At 38.3% G+C, this 21,654-nt stretch overlaps 1 protein-coding gene across 8 annotated transcripts in view; it reads right to left on the reverse strand.

Annotated features, from left to right (window-relative positions):
- Positions 1-21,654, reverse strand: part of LPP (LIM domain containing preferred translocation partner in lipoma) — a 646,929-nt gene that overhangs the window by 354,363 nt on the left and 270,912 nt on the right. For all 8 annotated transcript variants that reach the window (XM_058556133.1, XM_058556129.1, XM_058556131.1 and 5 more), the window contains one exon: positions 1,953-2,065. In XM_058556133.1, the coding sequence (XP_058412116.1) occupies positions 1,953-2,065 (113 nt within the window). The remainder of the gene's footprint in view (positions 1-1,952; positions 2,066-21,654) is intronic.

Raw genomic sequence — 21,654 nt, forward strand, 5'->3', positions numbered from 1 at the left:
ATGAGGAAAGTAGGACTTAGTGTGACCTGCTCAAGACCACATAACTAGAATTATTACTCAATTAGTATTCAAACACAAGTCTTCTATCACAAGATCAAACAAACTTTTGGAATTAAAGATTTTAAATGCAACAAAATAGTTTCTCTAAAAACCCAAGAGAGCAAATGAACTAAGTGAAGTTTTTAACTGTGTAAATTAAATAATATGCAAAGAACTACCCCCAAAAAAATAAGAGTAAAGATATACAAAAGGCAAACTTTTTTTCATTGTTAATAAAAAATGACTAAAAATAAGGAAAATCGACCATGTTATATTTATTTGCTAAAGGATCTATCTGTTGCATAAAATAAACTTTGTAGGACTCCTGTCCATTACTGGCATCTGATCTTTGATTTTACTACCTTACCACAAGATAAAATGTAGGAACTTTGCGACATATATATCTAAGACATAAAATTTTTAATAACCTTTAAAAGATCGAGTCTCCAAACTGAATTGGAGCTCACTGGTTATAACTGGAACTTGCTAATGTCAACTGATCAATAATATAAAAAGCTTCTTCTATTACTTACGATCTACTATATGAAAACATACTCCCTAAGAAATCCACATGGTTTAATCCCTCCTCTCCTCCTCCAAGTCTTTGCTTAGAGGTCACCTTCTCAGTGAGGCCTTCTTGACCACGCCCACCCCAAGTAGGCCATATCCTCTTCCCTTTTCCCCCACCCAGAACACTGGTCTCATTCTAATGTACTTCGTAATGTATATATTTTGTTTACTTCCACTACTTTCACTAACATGTAAGTTTCATGAGGGTAGAACCCCGTCTGGCTTTTTGCCATAGAATTCCTGTGCTATAAGGGTGCGTATATAGGCACACAGAATATTTGTTGAATGAATGAATCATTTCTTCCTTTGTCTTTCCCAACCTGAAATTTAGGAGAAAGAAAGCCAGACAATGGACTGAACCATTTCAGTAGTTATTTTCTATGGCTTTTACTCGTCAAAATTTATTATATAGGGAAGTTTTAAACACATATAAAGGTAGACCAAACAATAGAATAACCCTTCATGCACCCAACAATTATCAACTCATAACAATCTTTTTTCACCTATCATCTCACTCAGGAGCTCCCTATGTTTATTATTTTGAAGCAAATACCAGACATCATTCCATTTCCTCCACAAATATTTATGATTTTTCTCTAAAAGATAAGGACTAATTTTTTTCTCAACATATCTATAGTAACATTTTCACTCCAATATCAATAATTCTATGACTGTGTGATTTAGTTTTCCTTCCTGATATGAATGGCATTTAGCTGCCTAAATGGTGACAGCTGGTCACCAGTGCCCCTACAGGATCACAGGCTGAGAACTACTTCTAATGTTGCTTCTGACTCTAGCCCTGACTTACTTTGTAATCAACATTCTCGGGAGCACAATAGTTGTGTATAATCAATACGTACTATAATGTGCATCCTTGACCTCACTCAGAAGAGAAAAGGCGAAGGATGTTTGTTGTTGCTTTTGTTAGAAAGATATTGCTGACCAGTTAGGACCCACAGTGACCAACCAGAGCCTGAAAATATCAGCCTTACTCATATAGAATACAATGTGTGTGGATAGAGAAAAAAGGCAATAAGAAAGCATGTTTGTGTGTCCCCAGGATAACAAGAAAATATGGACTTCTCAAATGGCATTCCTAAAAAATAGATTTGAGTTTCAAAACAAAATTAGTAGGTAAAAGGATTTCTAGGGCTTCAGAGTGCAAGCCAGCAGAACTCTGAGAAGCTTGAGTTGAGTATTTTGCATTAAGGTACCTTAGCTCTTTGTGAGTTGTAAAGCTTTCTTTAGGCTCTGGATAAACATTTATCCACTACAGAAATAATCGCAGAATTCATGAGCTTCCTAGCATGGCTTCTAAACGTGACCTCAACCACAGATCTTACCTGTGCCCTGAAAGAACCTTCATCAAGCGGTGGTGGAGGAGGGAAGTTTCCAGAGCCAGATGGAAGAGTACTGGGATCCTCTAGAGGTGGAGGTGGAGGTGGGAGAAAATCACCTATAGAGAGGAAATACACACATGAGGTTAATATGGACGCACCATTACAGTACTCTTTTGTGTGTGTGTGTGTGTGTGTGTGTGTGTGTGAGGAATATCAGCCCTGAGCTAACATCTGATGCCAATCTTCCTCTTTTTTCTGGGGAAGACTGGCCCTGAGCTAACATCTGTGCCCATCTTCCTCTACTTTATATGGGACGCCGCCACAGCATGGCTTGACAAGTGGTGTGTCGGTGCGCGCCCGGGATCCGAACCGGCGAACCCTGGGCCACCACAGCGGAGGGTGCGCACCCAACCACCTGCGCCACCCGGCCGGCCCCAACATTACAGTACTCTTAAAAAACACATATTTGCTGGCATTTTAGTGCTTTGTAATTGGCTTCAACACAATTTTTTGTCTACTATAGCAATCATTCCCTATCTTACTTCTCCTCAGTTTAAATAGCAGCATTAACTTTAAGAAGAATGAGGACCAGATTTTATTTAGAAGTGACATAAAAGCTAGTCTAGAGGGGTCAGGTACATTTAGCTAGAACAAGGAAGGTGCTTGGGGTGGTGGATTAAATGAGGTGTATAAGACTCGGTGCTTGCCCTCAATAAAGTTTCAATCAGGAAGAGGAGGGAAAAAAAGTGTACATAAGTAAGGATAATATAAGACGCAATTTATTAAGATGGACAAACTCTTCTGAAACTTAAGATAAAGGAAGGCGTATGTCCAGATAGAGGAACAAGGAAGGCGTCACTGGAGCATTTAAATGGCCCTGAACATTACAATGTAGAGAGCAAGTCCACTCTAGGCAGAGAGACGAGAGAATAAAAGCATAGATCAAAAAGTTCAGGGCCTACAGAATAAAGAGTAAGTTACAATATAGCATAACCATAGGAATGTAAAATAATACTAGTGGGTAATAAAAATCAGAGCAGTGATAAAAATCAGCTTTTAAGCATATTGCACATCTAGCAAAGAGTTTGAATTTTATAAGCGTGCAGTGGGGATCCATCAAGCATTTCTGAGAAGGGAACACTTGGTTTAATATGATTTACTAAAAACTAATCTAAAAGGACATGCAGGACAAATTAGGAGAAACTGGAATAAGAAACATCTGATTTGGAAATTTATATACAATCCAGGCAGGAAGTAATGAGAGTTTAGGATATCAAGAAACCCCAACATCGCTGACCAACAAGACAAGCACACTGAAGTTAGCGTTGTTGGAAGAGTACACCTAATCTCTAAGACTTGAGGTGTAGACATATATCCAAGAGTCCTATGGGTTCATGGTATGGAATCTTTTTAAATGCTCTCTTGAAGAAATTTTATTAGGAAAAGGAAATTTCCATTTTTTAAAAACTTTTCTCTATTTGTTCTTTTCCTTTTAAAAATAATATTTTAGACGTGTTGGGAAAATGTTATCTTCTATTTACGGATAAGTAGCTTTGCCTTGCATTTCAGCTGTTCAACACTTAGTGGTAGGGCAGGAGTCTTTGTCACTCAATGAGTTGCTTTTGGACCATACCAAAACATCACAACTTAGGTCTTCAGAAAAAGACGAGTCTAAATGGCACAGTGCAAGGATGGTGAGTTGGATTGGTTGTTCTGGTACACCTTTAAGATGGTTCACTTGTGCTCCATTTGCCTTACAAATTTGCCGTTAGTAGAACTAGAAGAGTAACTAACAGTTGTCAAATCTAGCTCCCAGCCATATTCAGACTACAAAGCAGTCAAACACACTGTCTTTAGAGTACTCTGCTTTTTGGACCCTCACTATGCACCAGGCACTGTACTAAGATTTTTCATAGGATACCTCTTATTCCTACAATAACTCTCTGTGCTGATGGTTCTCAAACTTTAGAGTTCATCAGGATCTCTGGAAGGTCTCTTTAACATAGATTGCTGGATCTCACCCCAGAGCTCCTGATTCAGTAGGTCTGGGATGGGGCCTGATAATTTGCAGTTCTAATAAATTCCCAGGTGATGTTGATGCTATAGGTCCTGAGACCATTAGAAAGGTTCAATGATTTATGTCACATAGAAACATTTCTACATCTCTTACCCTCTGTGTGTGCACATCTAGAGACATACTTTTTCCATATCTTTATTAGGATTATAAGTCTCATAAACCTTTATTAACTTTACCCAATAGTTCTAAGCATTGTCTACATATTAGAATCACCAAGGAAGCTTTTCTAAAAATGCTGATGCTAAACTTTATCTTACACTAATTCAATCAGGATCTTGGGATGATGGAAAGGGAGTGGGGAGGAGGAGTCAGAGGCCAGTATTCCTTTAAAACCTAGAAAATTCTAATGTGCATCCACAATTAAGAAACTCACTTTGCCTTCATTTGGCCAAAAACTACACTAAAAAATATTTAACACCTGTTAACTAAAAAGAATTGTCACCAAGTTATTTTCTGCCTTTAAAAGGCATAACATATGAGATGAATGCTCACAAGGAGATCTTAGATGATCAGCAAAGGAGGTCTAGCTTGATGGAGACCTAACAAATTCTAGTACACAGCATAGTTTTCAGGGTCAAATGTTCTATCTGGACCTATGTCTTCTTCATACCCAATTTAAAAGGGGATTTCTGAGCAGCTTATACTTCACCAGATTCTGATATGTCCTAGAGAATTGTCAGAGAATTACACAGTATCAGAACGGAATGAAATCTTAGAGATAATATTATAAAGGTAGAAACAGAAGCCCACAAAAGCCACAAAAACAGTTCACATTCAACAGCAAATTAGTTTTAGATAAAAAGTACACTGCCTGTCTCTGAGGTCCCTTCCAACGATATTCTTCTTGACTCTATTTCTTTTTTTTTTTGGGGGGGGGAGAGACAGATTGTCCCTGAGCTAACATCTGTGCCCATCTTCCTCTATCATGTATGTGGGACGCCACCACAGCATGGCTTGATGAGCGGTGTGTAGGTCCATGCCTGGGATCTGAACCCACAAACCCCGGGCCACCGAAGCAGAGTGTGCAAATTTAACCACTATGCCACCTAGTTGGCCCCTTGATTCTATTTCTGTAATAGAAATTAAATATAGTGAGGCACAGGTTGATGACAATCCTGAAAGGGGGAAAAGGAAAACAGAATCTATTTTTTCAAAGAAATAACTTGAAAACAACGGAAATCTAGACTGTATATTCTAGGTAAGATGAGGTAGATTTTAAAAAGTTGTAATGACAACCTCATAATAATTATCTGCTTTATTTTGCTCAGTTATTAAGTTAGACCAAAGTTTTCAGTTCTTCAAGCTCAACCATCATAGGATTCTTACTGCATTCTTTTTTTTTTTCCCCAAATTCCGACAGTGGCTTTTTTTATTTTATTTCATTTCATTTTATTTCATTTTATTTCATTTTTGTGAAGAAGACCAGCCCCGAGCTAACATCTATTGCCAATCCTCTTCCTTTTTTTCCCTTTTTCTCCCCAAAGCCCCAGTAGATAGTTGTATGTTATAGTTACACATCCTGCTAGTTGCTATACGTGGGATGCCGCCTCAGCACGGCCCGACAAGCGGTGCCTCGGTGTGCGCCTGGGATCCGAACCCAGGCTGCCAGTAGCCAAGTGCGTGCATTTAACCGCTAAGCCATGGGGCCGACCTCCTTACTGCATTCTTTAGAGTGGAGCTCACATTTTAAAACAATGTGGAGGAATGGGTAAATGTCTAGAAAACAGACACACGTGATAAACAATAGAAAACGGGACCTTTGGAAGGAAACATAACGTGTTAAGATAGTTGGAAAGAAAAACTCTCAATAACTATCTTAAATCAGACTAAAAACTACTATGGGAATTCTGACATAACTCACCATTTTAACAGGCAAGGAAACAAAGAAGAATGTTTCTAAGTAAGTCACAGTAAAAATAAGTTCAGATTAAGAGAGAAGGCAAAACTTTCATGTTTAAGGAAGATGGCAAAATGGAAAGAATAAAATGTGTATATGTGTGTGTGTGTGCACGCATGTGTGTGTGTGTGTGGCAGGGGTGGGGGCAAGAGGGTGGGAAGGAGATCCTTTCCATTCCAGATTTTTTAAAACAATGAAAGAGCATCTGACTTAGATGGTTAGGTGGAGACCCTCCTCGAGAAAACCATCTGAACCCATCAGCTGCGGTACCCTCACACTGGCAATGCTAAGCTGCAGACCTTCACATTAGTGCATGCTCTGTCCTCTCTACTGCCGGGGAAATCCCAGTGGAACTCCCAGACTCTGTGAATTGCAGGGGCATTGAATAAACCAAGCAGGCAGCCAAAACCAACACACCATCAGACAATTGGGGCGGTGCAGTGATACATAAAATCTAAGATGGAAACATTCAGTTTTAGAAGAAGGGAAGTGGCCACAGACACATGCCTACAAACAGGTTCCCTCCTTGCCCTCTCTTCACCATTCAAAGCCTACCTACATGCAGAATACATTCATCCCTCAATCACCAGGTAAAAGGGTTTACTCAAAGTTACCCGGCTAGTGAAATACAGAGCTGGAAATGGATCCTCACTCTGCGTTTGAGAGAAGCTGGGAAGGACCTCACTTAATGTGTTCCATATCATCCCAAATCATTCCGTTGGTATTCAAAAGGTTTTCGTTTTGTGCCAGAGGTAGCACCGTGAGGCAGTTAAAGGCTGAGTTGGGCAAATAAACTATTATATCCCTGATTCCTAAACACCACTTTATGCCAATTTACTTCAGAAAATAGCCTGTTATGCGTACCCCTGACTTGAAAAGACAGTGAAGAAAAACTCCCAAGACCCAGCTGTGCACATTTTCTCAAGGTACTCTTTCAAGGCTAGGTGGCATTGAGGAGATGTGGCTACCTGGTCGCAGCTGAGTTATATCACCACTGTAGCTATCCTAGTAACATGAGTTAGGTATGTATGAATGACATCTATCTGAAGGCAGAGCTCGCTTATCCCTTCATGAAATAAAGGCTTCCATCAGAGGGAAAAAAATAACAACAATTTACCAGCAAATAAGGTGATAAATTACTGGTTATGAATAATCATAATGGAAAAACATAAGGGAGTAATTAAACTCAGATCATCCCTGAAGTTTGGATTCATTTGCTATGGTAGATGATAGATAGATAGATAGATAGATAGATAGATAGATAGATAGATAGATAGACAGACAGACAAATAGACAGATAGACAGATAAAAGAAAGAAAGGATAATTCTCTTTCTTCTTCATTCAAACATCCATGTAAACCTACACCCTCACACAGAGATTTAGATAGTAGCCCTTTTATGCCTCAGATACAGTTCTATCATAGCATGTGTAATACTTGATTGTATTTATGTGTTTACGGTCAGTCTCTCCTAGTTAGAACTAAAGCTTCTAACAAGTAGAGCCCATTCATAATTGATCTTTCTACCCCACTACCTGTCATAAGGTTTGGGCCATGGTACATTCTCAGTAAATGCAGGTTGAATAATTAAATAAATAAAAATCCATTTAATCACTCAACTGACATTTTACAAAATGATCTAATGCTTTTGATTCTTTTCAAACATCAATATGCAAATCAACAAGGAAACTAGACAACTGCAGACTCTGATTCGGCAGGTCTGAGATTCTGCATTTCTAACATGTTCCCAGGGGATGCTGATGTAGATCCACGGACCACACATGGAGTAGCACGGCTCTAGGGCTCTTCTCGTTGGCAGTTCTTGGTTCTCCAATTTTCTTACGTGGACAATTTTTGGTTAAGGAAAATCTAAACTTTAAGGTAAGTATAAATAAAATCATTTAGGGGCTTCTCAAATTAAGAATTTAAATTATGAGGGCAAACAGATTGGGTTGAAACATACACACACACACACAAACACACACAAAGGTGGAAAAAATTAATCATGGTGACTAAATCATAAGCTTCAAGTAAAGGCAATATTTATTTCCATTAACAGTAACTAATAGAGACAGGAAATATGTTCGAAAGAAAACAGTACAAAAATTTCAAACCCAAAAACTTACACAACCCCAGCTCTACCCTTTACTTCAGAAAACGCAATGCTACCATCTCAGGTTCCGTTTTCCTCACCTATTGCATGAGGATAACAATATCCACTTCACGGTGTCGCTCTGCAGATCAAAGCAGCTAAAACAGTGACTGAAGCTTTTTTGACCCCAACCCAGAGTAAAGAAATAACCTTTTATATCATGATGCAATACTACTGTCTGGACGTATATAAGTACATGTATATCTGAAACAAGGGATTCATGAAACCAAACTTACTGCATGTAATGCACATTGAAATTTTCTATGTTATACTTATTTATTTTAAAAATGTGGGTTGTTACCCACTAAAGTGACCGTGACCCATGAATGGGTCTCAAACCACAGTTTGAACATTGCTGAGCTAAACTGTATGCAAGTGACTTGTGCAATGTCTACATGACAGATCACAATTCTTTCTTTTCACTTACGCACAAGAGGGTAACTGAGTCTAAACTTGACCACTTAGTAGAGGAGACCAAATCTGAGAAGGTGAAGCTCTCTGAACAAGGCTGAGTAAAGGGAGCAAGCAGGAAGATGAATCAAATATAACAGGAGTGACAACCTCCATAAGGTGACTGAGTAATGTCACAGCTAAAGCATTCTCCTCCTAGATGAGAGGCAATTCAAACCAACTAATTGAACAAGTACTTAAAGTACTTAAGTACCAAGTTCTTAAACCAAGTAATTGAAGACTTTATTTATAATTCCACCATCAACTCCATCTTCGGTATACATTAAAACACAAGTGCCAACAGGAAAACTGTGCCAGAAAGCACATTGATTGAAATATTTTAAAAATGAAGCATTCAGATTTAGGAGAGCAGGTATAATATTATCATTTGCATGATAATATATATACTTATATGCCTGTATTATCATGGAGTATCTTTTGAATGAATTCCCAAGAAATTCTTAACAGCAAGTTGCCTCTAAGAAGAAGCTGAATTTTGCAACTGGAGAACAGAGTGGAAGAGAACTTACTTTTCATTATACAAATTTTTTACCTGGCATATTTTACTTATTTATAATTTTAAAATAACACACACAAAACAAAAGAGAAATTTTCAGTACCTAGAAATGTGTCATCTGCAAATGTTGAGCTGAACATAGTTTTAAAAATCACCAGGAAATACTGGAATTTGGCAGAGGTCAAAAAACCATTGAGGTGAAGTCCCATTTAATGCATCACCTCTTAGTCTTCTCAAACTATTTATTATCCATTTGTTGTTACCAAAAATATAAAAGGAATTGCCCTGATTTACTCAATGTGCTGTTCCTAATTAGAGATTGGATAAAAATTCTGCTTATTCCTAGAGCCAAAGTCTGTGCAGCATCACAGTGTGACCACAAACCTCTGTCCTGGAGAGATTAAGCACTCATGGAGCTAATAATAAAGCAGGTCCTGGATTCCCATTTTGCTCCTGTTCCTTGAGTATACAGCCCCTTTGAGGACCCTCTGGGAGAAGTGATAATTATCAAGGCCAGGCTGGGCATTCCTGGTTCCCCATCCTCATTGTTATCAAAACAGCAACAACACCCCCCCCCCTTAAATGGCACATCTTCAACTGTAAATGAATAGATATGTGACCTTCACAAAGTAACTTCAATTCTTTCAATTTCAATTCTCTCAATTCAGTTCTCACACTAGACATTTTTGGAGTTCAGGCTTTTATTATACGTTAGAAAATTAATCTATTCTTCTTCCTTTTTTAACTTTACACTGCTTATCTAAAAAAAATTGTTGATTCTGATTGTACTTAATTTTCTAAGCACTGTCATTTAAATAGAAGGACTAAGACTAAAAATAGTGATAAAATACAATATTGATGATGGTATAGAAAAATCAGCACTCTCGTACGCTACTCGTATATAAATAGGAGTGTTCAAGATAAAACTTTTCTCAAGAAAATTTGGCAATGGGTACCAAAAGCCTTAAAAATATTGATACACTTTGATGCAGCAATACTACTTTTAATAAATTATCCTACTAAAGAAGTAACTGAAGAGTATACCGGGAAGCACGTTCAAGCATCTGCATCACAAAGAAATATAACGGAAATAATCAGAATGTTCATCAATAATATATTGGAAAAAAGAAAATCAATTGCAGTCAGTCACACACACAAATTGTGTAGCCATCAAAACGACGATGGTGATCTAGATCTGACATCTATTTATTCACTGATTGAGTGTCTTCTATGTGTCAGGTATTATTTTAGACACCAGGGGGGAAAAAATCAAACAAACAAATATAGAAAACGAAGAAAAAGTGCTGCGTTCATAGAATTTATACTCTATCAGGAGGAGAAGAACACTTTTAAAAATAAATTAAATAAAACATTTAATATCAAATGGTGATAAGTACCATATGGAAATATAGAGCAAGAAAGGGGGAAAGGACTGCTAGGATGGTGGTGGAATGTAGCAATTTTAAAGAGAAAAGGTTGGGAAATGGCTCATCAAAGTGGTATTTGAACAAAGACTTAAATCTAGTGAAGGAGTGACTCATGGAGTATCTGGGAGAAGAACACGAAAAGCTGCTTCTGATATATTATGATGTGAGGAACAAAGTGGGCTACCAAATAGGGTTTATAATATGGTCCTATTTTTGTATAAACCTATATGCCAACAATGGTTGTCTATAGCTCATGGGATGGCAAGTGTTGGGTTTTTTTTATTCTTTCTCCTTTAGGTTTAATTGTTACACACTAAATGTGAATTATAGGCATGCATTTTTAAAAAATCAAAAGGAAGATATTTTGAAATGAATCGCAGAATCTCCTCAAACCCAGTGTTTAATTTTAATGCACCACTATATTTACCCAAGCCAAAATGTAATGTCTCCGTCATCTTTCTAAATAACTTAACTTGAAATGCTCTTTGAGATTCTCAAATTAAAAGCAAGAAGAATTAATATCCTAAGGTAGATGAAGTCTCCCTGATTTTCAAATGGACAGTTTCACTCTACATTTAGCTAAAACAGAACCCCTGGGTCTTCTTTGAGTTCAAAAGCCCTCATGTTTAATTGCAAATAAATCGTCTGTATGAAGGTGAAACGCCTCACATCTAAGCATACTGTATTTCTCCACCACATAGTGGTTTCCATTTGTTGAAAAATTCAACTTCTTACTCAAAAACATTGAATGATTTTCAAATAATATGAAATTAGGAAGACGTGTGGTTCTGCAAATGGACTAGAACCAAATAGCATTTTTGAATCTACCAAATGTCATTTGTCTTACAAAAATATAGTAATTGCTACCCAAACAACAAACCACACCATATATTTTGACTTCCAAAGATGGGCATTCAAAATAAATAGGGCAATGAGTGAAGCCTAAGCTTCAGTCTTCTAGCAGCTATTCAGATATCTTCAGCCTCAATACCAAAAAGTGAAATTTTCTCAGTTTAAAAATGAAATAAAAATAAAATATTCATGTTGTTGACAAAGAATGAGGCAACAGGCCAGGGAAACAAAAAAATTATAATTTAACACTGAAAAACGAAGCTGGCAAACAAATATCAGTGTGCTGAGAGACTATTTCCTTTCCCTTAGAGATGGGACATCACTTTGTGGTGGCCATTGAGGCCAGAAGCTTACCTTGCCTCCAAAAATGGTGATGCAGCTAAGGGAGCGCGGTTTCACAACAAAAATGCTTTACGTCGCTTATTTAACTTATTTCACCACTGCTCTACCTGGAGAGATTGAACACCCTCACTTCCAATGACAACATATGGCTCCTTCCTGATTTAGCTCGCTTAGAAAACATAATCTGCTCTTTGTTAGTTTAATTGCATATCTATTGGTTTCTCCTAGTAGACTGTAAGTTCCTTGAGGGCAGGCTGTTTTACTAATCTCTATATGGAGCACATAAGAGATGCTTAATAGTAACAATATTATTATAAATTATTATTATTACAAATCTACATATTAAATCTATATTAAATACATATACAAATCTATATTAAACTCTGAAAGAAGGAGACTATGTATTTTTACCATAGACAACTTTGCCCCTTTCCAATTATTGATATAAAGTCAATATACTACAGTACTGGTCGGTCATAGGTTCTGTACGATGCTACGAGTGGAACAGCTAATAAAATTAATCTAAAAGAAGCCACCTTGTTTTGCTGCTGTTGTTGTTGTCATTGTTGTTGTTGTTTTTACGCAATACCTTACTCAGAGCATGTCTTCAAGATGTAGGCACTGAGTCCTCATCCTTAAGTCACCACCTGGTTATGGGGGCACCCTACCTCCAGAAATATTGCAACCATGTGTACTGCACTTGATCTTTCTTTTGCAATAAAAGATTTGTAGACAAGTATTAACAGCATCTATATCTCACAGTGTATCTAGAAACTCCTTCAAATCCTCCGGGAATTTTGACGAGTCAAATCTCTTCCCCTAAAGGAGAGATGGGAATGGAGGAGGAGCAGGGAAATGAAGGAAGAGGAAGGAGAGATGTCATATGGATGGAATCTCAAAATGTTAGTGCTTAAGGCATTGAAATAGATCTGACTTTTAACCAAGGGCATGCCTCAGAATCTCATGGGGCACTTTCTTCTACTACATACACCAGGCCCCATTCTAGAATTCTTAAATTAGAATCTTTGGCGTTGGGACCCAGACACAAACATCTGGGCAGGCTCCCCGGATGATTCTGATGTGTAGCCCTGGATAAGAGTCTTAACCTCCGTGAAAAACAAAGTCAGAATAAGGAACTATCCTAGATTAAAGAAGACTAAGGAGACACGGCAAGTAAATGCAACTTGTGATTCCAGATAGGATCCTAGACCAGAAAAGGGATATTAGGACAATTGATGAAATCCAGATAGAGTCTACATGGAGGCAAGTAGTATTGTGTCAGTGTGTAATTTCCTGGGTTTGGCAACTATACTGTGATTATATAAGATGCCAACATTTGGGGAAACTGGATAAAGGCTAAATCCTTTACATTGTTTTTCATTGTTTATGTAAAGTCTGAAATTATTTCAGAATGAAAAGCAAAAATTTACTTTTAAATTTTAAGAAAAAAAAGTCACTGACCTAGTCCAAAAACTTTATTTCATAGATGGAGAAATTTTCAATTAGTGTGGTAAAGAGACACAAATAGCCTAGAACCATACCAAGAAACCCAATGTGACCCCGTATCACTTACTTCTAGCTGAGGATACATTTATCACAGCACATGGCAAATTCAGTGTGAGAACTAGGACTTCTTAGGAATGACAAGGAAACTTGCTCTGCCCCTACAGCTCCAGAAGACTATGAAGAAGAGAAGTTCTTACTATTTAGGAGACTTGGAAAAGTTGATCAGGAACACATGAAATATCTTCAATAAAATCCAGGCTGACCACAGCATGGATAGGCCAGTAATCCTGGCTCGAAGATCAGCTGCAACGAAATCCCATAAAGCTTCCTTTTCCCCACTGTTGGAGCCCATTCCCCCTGCCTCAGGAGAATCCTTGAGGATAAGCATGGCTATATGAGACCAGGAGCCTTCTGTGATTTCTCCAGTCTTCATCTTTTACGCACAAATGACTTCAAATTCTTCTCACTGAGAAATTCTTGTTACTATTTATGTAAAATGATGCCAACCATTACTCACTCTCCTTCAACCCTGCCATTTCATCCAGACTGAAGCTTAGCAAATGCATAAATGCTTTAAAAATAATCAAATAGAGACACTCGTTTCATTGCAAGGTGGTTGTTTTTTGGCATGAATTTTTTTTTTTCCAAAGGATTACTAGAGCTGACAGGTACTTGCTCTAAAAATTTACTTCACCACCTGCTAGCTGAAATATTGCTTTCATGGATTTATATTGTATTAAAAGGTCACTGGCTGTTTAAGTCTTAAACAGTTTTAATCATACTAAAAGTCTCTTAACAGTAAGAAAAGGAAGCTCAGAACAAACAGCAGCAGGGACTCTAATTAAAAGGGCCAATTCATCTAATTTTATTTGGGGTTAATTATTCAGGATTCACTCTTTGATGTGTAAGGAATAGCAATTAGTAATTTTAGTGATTTGAGAATCATTGGAGGTGTAATCAGTTAAAATGAGTGAGTGTTTACAACACAAGATGGTGAATTAGTCTCTCTCAGCTGGAGAATAGGAACATTAGGCTTCAAGAGATCAAGGCTATGGATTTCAGATCCTAGTAATAACAGTCACTTCAAAATAAAACACATGTCAACAGCATCCAGCATTCTGTTTACTCTTAGCTAAAACAAGGCACAGAAGCTTCATGACATTACCTTTAACCAGATCTCCAACTTTGCTGCTGTCTCCAACCACTTCCCTCCATTTGGCTCTTGCCACGGTTACAGTAACCGTAAACACGTTACATTCAAAAAGCAATTCTACATAAATATCCACTTATAAGAAACACAAGACCCAAAATAATCAGGGCATTCATTTATTCCGTGTCTGCATCTCTAATTTATGGCTGGGCATCTCCATCTGAACCTCTAGCTCAGTGCTCAAAACTGAATTAGGGTACCCTAACCAACAGATCTGCTTACCTCCATTTGTGTCTTCTATTTTTCTGTTTACTTCAATACAGTTCTCCCAATCACAAAGGTTGGAAGAAAACCCCTTTTCTCTTTTTTTGTCCCACCCATCCACACTGACTATAGCAAGCTGCATTAAATTATTCCAAATTTTTCAAATCCATTTACTGCTCTCCATTTCTACTGCCACCAAAATATTTAATGCCTAATTACCTCATATCTAGGCTTAAGAAACAGCCTAAATGGTTTCCATTCTTCCTAACCTAGTCCTTCCCAACTAATCTTATACACTGTTGCCAGACTGAAAACTTCCATTGGCCCCCGAATAGCCCAAACAACCTCGAAAAAGGACATAGTTGGAGGACTCTCCCTTCCTGATTTCAAAACTCAGCACAACGCTATAGTAATCAAAACATTATGGAGCTGGCTTAAGGACAGACATAGAGACCAACGACATAGAAGAGACAGCCCAGAAATAAACTCACACACATATGGCCAATTGATTCTATGGCAACAGTGCTAGAGTTTTAGAGAATGATGGTTTGGGAGTGGCTAAGAAAAGCCCCTGCTCCAGGCTTCCCAAGATCTGACAGGACTTCATCCTGGACAAGTAGAATCCTGAAACAGGATGGGCCTGTTAATGAGAAAATGGAGAGCAACTTACAAGCTCAGTTCACCATATCCTCTCCTAAAATGCTCTGGTGAGTATGCATTCTTTGAGATTACTGCTGCAAACAGCAGTTCTGGAACTTTTGCACTTCCGAATGCTCACTTTTGCTAAGCCACATACTCAGCAGTCTGTCGGACAAGCTTCCTTGACTCCAAGAATTCGCTCCTTGACTCCTTGCTTCCTTGACTCCAAGAATTTGCTCATGCCTTTCTCTCCATCAGGACTTCCTTCTCCACTATTTCTTCCTATCGGAACCCAAGCTATTCTTGGAGGCCCAGGTCACCTGCCAAACCTACACAGCTTTCCTTGGCTGCCCCCTGACAAAGGCACCTTCCCAACTCTCACCCTCTGTAGCACTTTTCGAGCACATTCATGGTGTATCTCATTGAGAACACAGGAGCCATTTACCTTACTGCACCTTGTGTTCTTTGAGGGCACACATCATGTATGATTCATCACGCTAGCCCAACAGCACCTCTTTCTATGCCTCATAAAGTTGGGATGGAGAGGGGTTAAGAAAATATTTGCCAAAATGGTATATGCATGAATTCTTGACAACTATAAGTGGCATCCTGGCCAAATAAATTATTCTTTAAAAGAAGAACCTGAGAAACTGAGTGGCTAGCAATCTCAAAATATGTGTGTGTATGTGGTGTGTGGTGTGTGTGTGTGTGTGAGAGAGAGAGAGAGAGAGAATGAAAGAGAGATTGAAAGATTGAAAGAGACTCAATTGAACATCCCCATGGGGATGATTTCTACAAATGGAACATGCTCTTGACTTGATCAGTGACTCAGATAGGTGACTTAGATATATATATAAAAAAATAGCACTGTGGTATTAAAATACATCACTTCCAGTCACATCTGAACCATTTACTAGCTGTGTGAACTTGTGCAAATCATGAAACTTCTGAGTCTCAACTTTTTTGGTTGTAAAATGACAGTAACGGCCCTTGTCTTTTATACCGCACAGGGTTGTGTAGACCAAGGTAGATAAATTTAGGAACACTTGTAAAACCACAATGCCCATACAAATATAAATTATTTTTATTGTGAAGTCATTACCTATGCGATGTAACCATAAACCCTTTCTTCACATTTAGAAATTTGAATACAAAATATAACTACTTGCTGATATATCCTGAGCTCCTAATATGGTGCTTCACATCCAGTGGTTCCAAAGAGTTAGGGGTAAAGGCGGAGAAAGAGAGAGAAAGGGGAGCAGTGCATTAAGAGTGTAACTAAAACAACAGCAAAATGAAGTCCTAGCAGCCAAATAAACAAATACCATGCTCTCTCTGGAATGTTTAGAAATCTTGGAAAGGAACCACAGAAGGAGCCCCGAGGTGGCACTAACTTGGCACATCAAGGGCTTCTGCAACCGATTAACCCGACATTTCCTTGGGACTGGGAGTATTACTAGGTCACTTTTTTTTTTAAACAGACAAACTGTTCTCGAACAATTTGCAAAACATAAACAAGTTTATTGTAACAAATCAATCAAAGAGGTCAGTTTTGTCCTGAAAATCCAGTGAAATAGCCAAGTCAAAACAACCAACACCACCACAACCAGGCAGTCAGACAAAAACAGAACATCCCCAAATCCCAGAGCTCTCTTCTTACTGCTGGATGAGTTCTTCTTGGCCCACTTTGATTCATAAACCCACACCCCCACACTGACAATGGGCAAGACCCATATCAGCACCAAAGTTCGAAAGGCCTCCAAAATCTGCTGGATGCTTATCATTTATGACCTTAGGTCTTTTTGAACTAGAATAGAGAATTCAACAATAATCTCTTGAAAAATCAAGCTTTGTCTCTAGGGAGGCACTCTAAGAAAAACCTCATTCCTTGTATTTCATTCATTCTGCTTTCTTCACTCCCTCGGATTAGGAAGTAACATGATGGAAGTCCCAAATGCAAAGTTTGGTGACGTGTTCTGGGCAGAAGTTCAGGCACCTTGTTATTTTAGCAGACCTGGTCTGGCTGCCCAAAGACATAATTCAGCTGAGTGAGGAATGCATCTCCTCATCCTGCTTCATTTGGCCAGTTGCCTCGGAAGGTCTTTCATTCCGGAGGGCAATGGATTTACCGCTCCCTTTTATTTCTCCAACAGTAGTTCCACTTCTCTGAGATTCAAGTTCAGTAAGCTCAGCCTTGGCCTTCGAGGTTCTCCTTATGTCTCATCCTTAAGAGCATTTGTCTCAAGTCTGTTTGCCAAGGACATGGTGGCAGTTCCCTTCCTGGCACTTGAGTCTGCAATATTATGCTGCTTCTTATAAACAGTCCCATCCCATCCTCAAGTTGCCTCTCCAAGTCCTACTGGTGCTTTCATGGCTTAACTGGCACTAATGGTACAACTTTATAGACTCACAAAACCATCAGATTAGAAGGAAATTAGAATGGAATAAGGAGGTCTGCTAGTCTATGGGTCAGCAAACAATTGTCAAATGGCCAAATCCAGCCCATCTCCTGCTTTTGTAAGTATAGTTTTATTGGAACACAGCTAAGGTCTTAATTCACTATCATCTAGTGCTGCTTTTTTTGTTTTATTGGCAGAACTAAGTAGTCAAGACAAAGACCTTATGGCCAGCAAAACCTAACACATTTTCTATCTGGACCTACAGAAAAGTTTGCTAACCCTGATCTAGTCCTTGAACTCATTTCACAGATGAGAAGATTAAGATTCAGTAAGGTTAAACAATGTTCTAAGGATGTAAGTAAAATTTTCAAAGCACAATAAGTAGGGCAGTGTTGGGCATATGGTGCATGCACACTGAGTAAATACTGGGTCTCTCCATGACCGACAAGAAATTTTATGTTCCTTTAATGTGAAGCAGTGCTAAGATGATTTTTTTTTAAGACGTTGTTACTCTTGAGAAATTCATTGTCTAGACGAGAGAACAGACACATAAACAGATACTTCAACATAATATTGTGTGCATTAGCTTTCTATTGTTGCTGCAACAAATTGCCACAAACAATTGTTTAAAACAACACAAATTTATTATCTTATAGTCCTATAAACAAGAAGGCTATCATGGGTATCACTGGGCTAAAATCAAGGTGTCGGCAGGGTTGCATTCCTTGCTGGAGTCTCTAGGGAGAATCTATTCCCTTGGTTTTCCAGCTTCCAGAGGCCACCACCATTCCTTCAAAACCAGCAAAGGCTATTGAGTTCTTTCTCATATCGCATCACTCCAAATACCTCTTCTGTGTCCATCTTCCACTTCTAAGGACCCCTGTGGTAACACCGGGCCCACCCAAATACTTCAGGATAATTTCCCTGTCTTAAGATTATCTGATTAGCAACATTAATTCCATTTCAACCTTAATTCTCTTTTGCCATGTAACTCAACATATCCACAGGTTCCAGAGATTAGGACGTGGACATCTTTTTTTTGGGGAGGCGGAGGTGAACATTATTGTGCTAACAACAAGGTGCCATAAGAAGAGAAGAGTACACACAGTGCTGTAAACCTCAAAGGACAAGTCATGAGCACAGGGGCACAGTGGACAAGAACCAAAGCTCTGTCATGGTACAGATTTTCTGGAATTTCCCATAATTTCCTGAAAATATTTCAGAAAATTTTTAAATTTAAATATATTATTTAAAATAGTTCCATTTTGTTCCATACACAGTGTTCTTTTCTTTTGCAACTACCATCTTGATAGCACATTTAAGAAAAGAAAAAAAAGACCCTATTAGATATCAGGTTGAGCAGTTTTAGGAAGGAAGTATGAGCTAGAATTTCAGCAAAACCAGTTACATACTCTCCTTGTGGGATTGCTTTTCTTAAGTCCATTTTGCAGATAAGGAAACTCAGAAAAAGTGGGATCCTACCCACACAGACCACAGCTAAGACCTAGGGAAAGTGACTTCATCTCTCTGAACTTCATAAACAGAACGAAAAATGTTAGTACAGCAGCTTTGTGAGGAGTACATGGCAATGCCCTAAAAAAGGGGGTGATAAAATCTACCACTTTGAGAAAAGTGAATGTTATGATTTAGCAAAAAGGTAGAGCTATCTACAGCATATACCTGAGATGATGGAAACATATTTTTCAACTATATTTACCTCCTTAGACAAAAATATAACTGAGACTAAAAGACATAAAAAAAAAAAGTACCTTTAGTGTTATTATGACATAGAAAGAAAATTTTTAAGTTTGTTTAGAAAAAATACGGAGAGTTTCACAGAAACATTAACAAAGGTATATCAATAAGATGTAACTGCATTTACAAATCCTGAGGCATAACAGTGAAAACTGAAGAGAAATTACCCTGATGTTAGAATGTACGAGTGCCAAAGAACTGGAAGTAGTCAAGCAGAGGCAAGAAGACTAGTTGACATGAATATTATAAAGGAGATCTGAGGTTTCTAAATCCAAGAAACCCAGTAAATGTCCTTTAAAGGCCCTTTCAACACTGATAGTTTATGATCCCATGACTCAAAGTACTAGGGCCAAGTAATGGTAATAAGAGATTCAGGCTTCTTTTTAATGGAGATACTCAGAAAATGCCCCCTGATGCCACGACAGGACACTTACCCTAACTGCAAGTAGGTGCTTACCAAGGAAAGCACATAAAAATAATTCTCTAGGCAAGATCAGGCAAAAAATAACTCATAATGTGGACAATACCTATGTCTGACCCTGACTCCCATGTCCACTGCCCCATTAAAAATGAAGCTATTTATAGGGCCGGCCCGGTGGTGTAGCTTAAGTTCGTGCATTCCGCTTCAGCAGCCCGGGGTTCGCTGGTGCAGATCCTGGGCGTGGACCTACTCATCGTTCATCAAGCCGTGCTGAGGCAGTGTCCCACATAGAAGAGCTACAACTCTACAACTATGATACACAACTATGTAGTAGGGCTTTGGGGAGAAAAAAAGAAAAAGAGGAAGATTGGCAACAGATGTTAGTGCAGGACCAATCTTCCTGAAAAAACAAACAAACAAAAAAAAAAATTGCAACAAAAAAAATCATCTGACAGCTTTAAAAAAAAAAAAAATGAAGCTATTTAGATTCAGAATTTCCCAAAAAGTTGTATTCTACTCACTATCAGGCCATAATTCTTTGAAGGACAAATGAGTGCTCACCTAGCGGGATGAAAGGAAGCACCTAGGCTGTCAATCCTTGCAAATCCTACCCCACAGGAATCCATAAACTTGCTTCATAGAAGCAGCCTATTCCCTTTGACTTAATAGGTATATCAAGATCTGGGAGAAAGGCTTCAAACATGTGAGAACTTTCTGACCCGGCCCTTGTTAACTGAGATGGAGGTGATGCAACAATATTTCTTAAATTAAGGTGTACACATTTCCACCCCTTACAATAAAAAACAAGTAAAATACCAAATTACCAAGACGGAAAATTCCCACTGTAAACAACTAGAGCTACCCAGAAGAGAAAAACAAGCCATCCAGTTACAGGAGCTAAATGCCCTCCTGTTAAGAGAAAATATATACACATTCCCACGCAGAACCCTTTCCTTGTGAATAGAGCTAAAGGTGCAGGAAAGAGTTTGATAGAGACATTATATTACTTGGACAAAACTGAACTAGATAATCTGCTTGTTTATTAGATTATGGCTTTACGAACATTGTTCTTCGCTAAGAGCTCTTGACATGAGCCGACACACACATTCTTTGGAATGAAAGCTTTTGTGAGAATATTTTATGGTACTTAGGCTCTTGAAAAGACTTGTGAAAGCTGTCACACCAGAAGATTAAACCCAGTCTTTGGGGTCACCACATAAGGAGGGTCTAGTTCACTTCACACAGCCTTAACTAGGACATAGGAGCTTTCTTGGACATAATACCAAATGGTTCCAACCCATTCATTGTGGAATTTCTCATGTTATCTGCTCCCCACTCATCTTAGTTACAAACAAAACACAAGATCTTAACTACCAATGGATGAAAATGAAAGCAGAGTACTCCAGAAATGGAATTCAACTAGGTTTCATGTCTATCTGTAACTAAAGGGTGAGATATACTCTTGGTTTTATTTTTATTTAAATTTCAGTCAGGGGCATTCGTAAAATAATAAATAAATTCCCAAAACATATCACACTACATATTCTGATTCCATATTTTCCTAACTGGATAAAAGATCATGGCATCTCCCTGGGTTCTAGTTTGTTTTCGTTTGTTTGTTTTCATTGTAAGGCTTTGTCAGCCTTGAAATAGGTCTGAAATTAGACCAGTATGTGGAATTCAAAGTCTCATTTTAAGCTTCCTTAACATTTAAAGGACTCCGAATGGCAGTTCCTCCCAAACCAACAGAGGTATAAATGTGAGAAAACCACATGTTTCTAGAAACAGAAGGACTTCTGACACTTCATTCAAACACCTGCTGCTTTTGTCTCTCTGATAATTAAGGTGTTGGGCTGTG

Source organism: Diceros bicornis, chromosome 15 (assembly GCF_020826845.1).
Source record: "Diceros bicornis minor isolate mBicDic1 chromosome 15, mDicBic1.mat.cur, whole genome shotgun sequence".
Taxonomy (NCBI): Eukaryota; Metazoa; Chordata; class Mammalia; order Perissodactyla; family Rhinocerotidae; genus Diceros; species Diceros bicornis.